General features: G+C 50.0%; 2 protein-coding genes across 2 annotated transcripts in view; both read right to left on the reverse strand.

Moving 5' to 3' along the window:
- Nucleotides 1-7,867, reverse strand: part of Cnksr1 (connector enhancer of kinase suppressor of Ras 1) — a 460,720-nt gene that overhangs the window by 322,084 nt on the left and 130,769 nt on the right. The gene's annotated exons all lie outside the window — the stretch shown is intronic.
- On the reverse strand, nucleotides 1,254-2,814 carry Cd52 (CD52 molecule). The gene is given in 2 exon segments (NM_053983.2): nucleotides 1,254-1,673; nucleotides 2,700-2,814. Coding segments are annotated over 2 exon segments (291 nt in total). The 5' UTR covers nucleotides 2,751-2,814; the 3' UTR covers nucleotides 1,254-1,433.

Below are 7,867 nucleotides of genomic sequence, written 5' to 3' on the forward strand. Positions count from 1 at the left end.
GGGAGCTCCACACCCACACTGCCTGGTGTGTCACCCCATTCTGTCTCTCTGATTTTGGGGACCTGGCACAACCATTACATTAGCCAAGCCTCTGTGGTTCCCACCCCAGTGCAGGACTCTGACAGGTGTTCAGGGAACAGAAGCGGAGGCTGTCACACTTGGAAGAGGTACGTCTCTGACACACGGAATGGGGAGGAGCTGGCCAGGCCAGATAGAAGGAGTTGCAGAAAGTATTCCAGGGGTACGGATGGATCCAAGGTGGGAATTTCAAGGTTCAGTCTGTGAGACCACAGTGGGCAGGGCAAGAAAGATAGGAGGGTCTACCATCCTGCTGCTTCTAACTCTAGTGTCAAAGCCTGAAAGTTTGGCCTTGATCAGAAAAGCCAGGGGAGGGCTAGAGAGATGGCTCAGTGGTTAAGAGCACTGACTGCTCTTCCAGAGGTCCTGACTTCAATTCCCAGCAACCACATGGTGGCTCACAACCACCTGTAAAGAGATCCGATGCCCTCTTCTGGTGTGTCTGAAGACAGCTACAGTGTACTCATATAAATAAAAATAAATCTTAAAAGAAAAGAAAAGCGGGGTTGGGGATTTAGCTCAGTGGTAGAGCGCTTGCCTAGGAAGCGCAAGGCCCTGGGTTCGGTCCCCAGCTCCGAAAAAAAGAACCAAAAAAAAAAAAAAAAAAAAGAAAAGCCAGGAGAGGGGATTGGGTCTCTAGATGAGTGGCAGGTCAGGATATCAGAGACCTAGAGCTGCTGGGAAGACACCAAGGCAAGGACCCTTGGGAACCAGTCTGGGTTTCCTTCTCTCCTCCAAAGACCACCCCAAGTCCAGGAGGGGATGATGGTTAGAGGAGCCGTTTGTCCTTTCTGCCTTCCTTGGCTGAGAGTGTGAGTGGTGACCCTTGCCTCGTCATCCTCTAACCCAGTGATAAGATGGCAGGGTCAGGCGACTCAGAAGCCGCCCTTCTGCAAACCCTCCCAGACCTGGGCTGCTTCTGGGTCTGTAGTAGTCCAGTTGGGAATTTTGAGAGAAACAGAGCCCAGTGGTATACGATCTCCCTGTGATCAGTGTGAAGACATCTCGGTCTCGGGGTGGGCACCTGCCTGAACCTGGGGTGGGTGGGGCTTCAGAGTCCGGGATAGTGCTAGGTAGTGCGGGGCTTCATCGTTCCTAATTCTGCTGCATGGATGACTCCTGGGGCCAGCGATGTGCAGTGATCACACGTGGGGCCCCATCTAAGTAAGCATAACTTTATTGTGCCCCAGCTGGGTGTCACGTCCCCAGTACCTCGACGTTCTGGCTATGGGCTGTCAACTTGAACCTCCTTGGATCTCTGGTATCAACCCTTCCCAGGGACTGGGTTGGGGTGTCTCTTGCTACTGGTAGTGGCAGCGGTGTGAGGAGCATAGGGCTTTAGAAATGCCTTCCCCTCAGCTGAGGTAGAAGAGGCACATTAAGGTGTTGGCAAAGAAAAGAAAAGTGCAGGCCCCCACATCGGTGATGGATGAGGCCCCAGCCTTGGGGGGTTTCCCAGGGGTTTTTCTGACAGCGGTGGTGGTTTTGGTGGCAGTGGTGGCGGCAGCCTTGGTGGTGGCGGCGGCAGTCGTGGCGGCTTTGTTGGCAGGGGTAGTAACAGCAGTACTGTTTTGTCCCAAGACTCCTGTTTGTATCTGCAAGAGAAGTGTGGTGCTCAGTAGGATTCGAATCTCCTGATGAAAACTCCTCGGTTGCCTTCCTTCAACTCCGGGCTCCCATAAAGCTGCCATAGGCCCTGTTGGGATGCCTGGCTTCCTGCCTCGTCACAGGCAGCGGGAAGGCATCCCCAGTGTTTGTCATACTTCTACCCCAAAGAAACTTCCCGTCACCTTTCAGGCTACCAGATCCTCCAGCACAGAGGGAAACAGAAACCTGAGTACGGGCTTCCCCTCCCAGAGCCTGGATTTCCTCATCTCCTGATGATTAGAGTCCATCGTGTCGGAGAGTGTCACACGTGATGGGCCTGAACAAGGCCCCTGGCGGAGGGTGGGTGGGAGGGCTGATGGGAATGGCAGGCGACAAGTTGTCCTTGATGCTTGATCGAGCAGTAACTGCTCTTGATGGGAATCAAACTAGTTTTGGTGGCCATCAGCCTGCCTTTGATGCGTGGTCTAGATGTTCTTGATCAGGAACTCGATGGCTCCATTCCCTGTAATTAATCAGGCCCCTCTGTGTACACAGTGCCTCAAAGGTTGCCTCCCGGAGTGGCAGTTGATTTACCGAGTGTATGGGAGACTTCTGTCTCTGCATTCCCACACACCCATGGTTCACTATGGCAGAGGCAGGGGCCCCTCTGTTCCCTGTGTTAGACCTCTCTCCAGCCCTCTCAAAAGGACCGTTTGTATGGCTCTCCTCAGCAGGGCTTCCACTCCTTGCTTCCTGATCCAGAATTGCACAGAACCCTTTGAGCGCCTTCACGTCCCTGACACCCTGTGAGGTTTGCCCATGTGGGAACACAGGTCTCTCTGAGGCCAGTCAGATAGTACCTAAAGGATTAGAAACCCAACCGTATAGGCCCTCCTAGATCCTGGGTTTCTGTTGGTGAACATTTATCTCTGTACTTGTGGCAGAAGGCAGGTTCCTCCCCTGCATTCCCTCCCTGGCTAGACCATCAGGCTGGGACTTGGTGGTGGCTGCAGGGCTCTAAGGACTGTCCTTACCTGAACCACAACCAGGAGACTGATGGTGAGGAGGAGGAGGAAGGTGTTCATCCTGGATCTTCTTGGGCTCTGTAACAGCTTTGAGAGATGAGTTCAGGGCAGTCTGCAGGCCACTTTGAACCGGGCTGCTTTTGAACTAGGAGGCAAAATAGATAGGGAGGGGTGGAGGGAGGGAGGAGGGCCTAGGGGCGGGGAAGGGAGCGTCCATCTTTCAAACCTGGGGGTGGATGAGACTAGCTATGAGACCTGTAGATGGATTGTGAATTCTCAGAAGCAACAGAGCAACAAGAGGACAACTGCAGGATGTTTTCCAAGGTTTGAAGTCACATGTCCTGGGCAAGGACTCTTGTTTTCAGGATTTGGTCACTCAGACCTCAAGTCTGACACTGAATGTGTGAGTCTTTAACATCCCCCTCCAAAAAAAGAGAAGGCAGTTGCTGGAGGATCTGCTGTAGTGATGATCCTTATTTTTATCTGTGTATTTTGAGACATGGTCTATGTCACCATGGCTCAGTTTAAATGCAGGATCCTCCTGTCTCAGCCTCTGAATTCTGGAATTGCAGGCCTATGTCACCCTGCTGACTAATGATTTACTTTAAAAAGAGCCAACAAGGGACTGGGGAGATGACTCAGCAGTTAAGAGTCCTGGTTGCTCTTCCAGAGGATACAGGTTCAACCCCCGGCACCCACATGAAGGCTCACAATTGTCTGTAATTCCAGTTCCAAGGAGTCTAACACTCACACGGGCACACATGCAGGCAAAACACCAATGTACATAGAATAAAAAAAATTATTAAAAGGAGTGCTAGCTCTTGGGAGACAGAAGCAGGTTGATCTCTATGAGTCTGAGGCTAGCCTGGTCTACATAAGATAGAACTACATAGTAAGATTCTGGCTCAAAACAAAAATAAACCAAAACAACTTAAAAAAATCCCTGTATATTGATAATACCCAACTCTAACAATTATTACATAAATGGAAGATGTGTTTTGTCTTAAGGATTGAGTTCCTGTAATCCTAGATCTCGGGGTAGAGCAGCAGGAGGGATGAAGGGCAGCTAAGACTATATGGTGACTTTGAGGCCAGCCTAGGCTACCTGGGGCTCTGTCTGAAAACACATAGGCATGCAAATGATCGGACAAGAGAAGGGGACTAAGAAAGTGGGGGTATGGGGTTCATAATAAAATAGTGGGTGCTAGGGTTGGGGATTTAGCTCAGTGGTAGAGCGCTTGCCTAGGAAGTGCAAGGCCCTGGGTTCGGTCCCCAGCTCCGAAAAAAAGAAATAAAAAAAAAAAAGACTTCATGTTTTGGGATTTGGGTGAAGAAGTGTCATCCTACTCAGGGAGGGCTGAGAGGGACTATTGGGAGGACAAGCTGTGGGCAGAGCTATGGGAGAGTCCCCAGAACTGTTTGGCCAGTGCCCTAACTTATACAGAACAGAACTGTGGTCACAGTGATACTGGCCAATAGTTATCTCTGTTTTGAGTGATGAAAAAAAAAAAAAAAAAAAAGACCAGTTCACAACCGATGGAGTCATTTGAACTTGAATCCAGGTCCCCCTGACGTCAGCCACTTCCGGAGCTGCTCTCGAATACCCTGATCCAGTCCATGCTGTTATTGTTTCTGTTCTCTTTAATGTGGTACCTCACACATCGAGGCAAGTACTCTCCAGGCCCCGATTAAATCTCAACTCCCTCTCCTCCTTTCTTGCTCGGCAGCCCAGCCCCTGCCTCAGCCTTTCTCCCTGGCTCAGTCCCTGTGCTGTCTTGTTTGCACGCCTGATGGTAAAGGGGACTCCCCCGGCCTCTCTCATATGGTTCAGGACTTTTGTCACAAGCCTAGGTAAAACCTGAGAGGGCCTTGGGGGCCTTGAACTCCAGAGATAAAGCTGAGAAAGACAAGAAGTGAAAGTCTGGTCTAGGGGAGGAGGAGGAGGATTGAGGGGTGGGGGAAGTGACAGTCAGCCCCTCCCATGGCTCATCTTGGCTGTTTCATGCTCAGAACTCTACTGTCTCAGCTGCTAAACCTGGGAGAGGGTGCCTGGGGGACAGGGGAGCTGCAGGGGACAGGAAGCCCATGCTGAAGCTCAAGGTTGCACTACTAGACAATAATCTCCCTCCTGGGGAAGAAGCTAGAAAGGGTGAGCCCCAGAGCTGGCCTTGTGGTAATTTACTTCCTGCTGGGAATGCGTGCGATGGCTTAAACTTCTCTTATTATTTAAAAAAAAATATAGTGCATACATGTCGTGTGTGTGTGTGTGTGTGTGTGTGTGTGTGTGTGTGTGTGTGTGTGTGGTCATGCTATCCAGAAAAGGGTGTGTGTGTGTGTGTGTGTGTGTGTGTGTGTGTGGTCATGCTATCCAGAAAAGGGTGTCAGATCCCCTGGGATTGGAGCTACATAAGGTTGTGAACTGCCAGAAATGGATGCTGGGATCCGAACTCAGGACCTCTGGAAGAGCAGCAAGCGCTCCTAATCACTGAGCCGTCTCCCTAGCCTAGATGTGAACTTCTTGTTTAAAGTATCAGTGTGGGGCACAAACATGCCACTGTGTGCGGGCTGGAGGGCAACTTTCAGGAGTTGGTTCATTCCGTCCTCAGGATGGGTCCTGAAGATTGAACTGAGTGATTGATTGGCTGCAGGCTCCCCTAACCATTCCCCACTTCACCAACCCCTTAGGCTTAATTTTATTTATGTACTTTTCCAGCACTGGGTATTGAACCCACGACTGCACACTAAGCAATATTATTTTGCAAATTCCTTAAAGTTTCCTTTTTGGATCCTGAGGTGTGAGGTGTATAGTGGGAGATAAGTGGGGAGGGGCATGAGGATGCTAGGAACATCTTTAAGGAATTGGACAGGAAGAGATGTCTGTTGTGTCTGCCCATACCCAAGAAGAGAAATAGGGCTTCAAGCCTTTGCCTCTCTCGGTCTCTGAGCAGCTACATTCTATCTTGATAGCATCTGAGTAGACAGAAGCCTGGTTGTGGAACTGAGAGGGCTCTGAGAAAGTCCCATTTGACAGATGGGAAAACTGAGGGCAATTCAGAGGCAATACTAGAACTATAGCTAGTCTTACCAATGGCTGTGCTCCACTGGACACTTTCGCTATGCCTGCTTCCCTAGCTTTGACAAAGCAGGAGTCTGTCCACACGTCCCAAGCCTCGCCTCCAAAATTGAGACCAACTTCCTCAGCGTGATGGTCAACTCCCCATCTCCTGCCAGCCTTCTTCCTTAGCACCAGACCTCATTTGGTAGCATCTTCTGCCACCCAGCACACACCACTTCCTAGCCGGCTCTCACCCACACTTGCCTGGCTGCCTCAGGCTCTCTGACACCTCTGCTCTTTCCCAGCGTTCACACCCAAAGCCCTTCCCCAGAGACACTTTCCACTTCCTCTGTGAAACTCTCTCTTCCATCTTCGAGTGTCTCGTTGGCCCCTCTGAGGAGACTGTGTTTCCTGAGCTGGTGTGTTACAGGAAGCAAAGGCTTGGCTTCCCTGCCCAGCCACACATAATTCCAAGTGTGGTGGTATAGCCTTGTAATCCCAGCACTGGGGAGGATTATAGGTTCAAGATCATCCTTGACTACATAGTGAGTTTGAGACCAGACTGAGCTACATGAGACCTTGTCTCAAACAAAACAAAACAATACAAAATCGTACCTTCTTTTGTGACCTGACTGAGAACTTGTCATCTCTCCAACCCAGTAGAGGATTGAAAAATGGGACCAACAGGTGTCAGGGACCACAAAAAAGTGACTGAAGGTTAAGGTGTCCACTTTCACCCCAATGCCAAGCCTTGGCACTGAGTGGTCTGGTAACTATGGGCAACCCCTGGCTTTACACTGAGGAGTTGCCAGTGCAGAAGAAAATTCTCAGGCTGAAAGAAGAGGTCTGCATCTGCATCGGGGCCACTTTGATCCTAAAAGCATTGTCTCTTCCAGAAGAGATGCCTAAGAAACTGAATGGAGCTGGGTAGTGCCAGAAACCACAGAGATGCTCGTCCCATAGGATCCAAACGATGAACTCCTGAGTGCGACTTCTGAGCACCTCCCCTGGAATATTCAAAGGCACCCAGGACAAGAGAGCTGAACGTTAGAGAGCAGAACCAAATGGAGATGCGAGAGCCGAGAAACCCAGGATTAGAAGAGCACTGAGGGTGCTGGAGAGATGGCTCAGTGGTTAAGAGCACTGACTGCTCTTCCAGAGGTCCTGAGTTCAAATCCCAGCAACCACATGGTGGCTCACAACCATCTGTAATGGGATCCAGTGCCTTCTTCTGGTGTGTCTGAAGACAGCAACACTGTACTCATATAAATATAATAATAAATCTTAAAAAAAAAAGAAGAGCACTGAGGACAGGGTGGACCTCGGATTGGATGCAACTGAAGAGAAAATTAGTGCCACGAAAGGCAGATCATCAGGACATAAATATTTCACTTCTCAAGTACCTGCTGTGTGCCTGGTACTCGTTTTTGTTTGGACTCTGGGGATAAAGCAGGGAGCAGAAAGATGAGGTCTCTACTCATGGTTTAGACGTTCAAATGGGGGAAGACGAAAAAGATTGCCATTTTTACTTTTCCATAAACACTGAGGAAGTGGACATCTGAGAAAAGAGAAATGGAGAAAGGGCATGCAGACCAGTGGTCAGGACAGGCCACTCAGGGGAAGTGTTCATACTGAGACTCGGAGGAGAAGGTGTAGACACACAAATACCCTACATTGCTACCCGCCCAATTGCACAGTATTCTCTCTTCTCTCCTGAGCCTCTCCTTCTCCCCCAACCCTTGTTTGAGACAGAGTCTTACCATGAGCCCAGGCTACCCCTAAACTTGTGATCTTTCCACTGCTGCCTCTGAGGCTGAGTGCTGGGCTTAGAGGCATGTGACTTACATGACAGGCCGTGGAGCACAGCTGCCCCAGGGCCTACCACGGCCCCCACAGAGTGAATATTCCTTATGTACTTGTTCCATGATGAACTGGGATAAAGCAGGGGAGGGGACGAGGTAGAGGTATTGCACACCACTTCCAGTGTGATTATGTGATCCGCTCTAAGACTTTTATTGTCACTGAGAGAGGTGTGATTTAATAGCACCATAGAGCACTCAAGTTACATCTTTGTTGTTGCTGCTGTTTTTTTTAAAGGTTTATTCATTAGTTATATATGAGT

The sequence above is a fragment of the Rattus norvegicus genome, chromosome 5 (genome assembly GCF_021556685.1).
Source record: "Rattus norvegicus strain SHRSP/BbbUtx chromosome 5, alternate assembly SHRSP_T2T, whole genome shotgun sequence".
Lineage (NCBI taxonomy): Eukaryota > Metazoa > Chordata > Mammalia > Rodentia > Muridae > Rattus > Rattus norvegicus.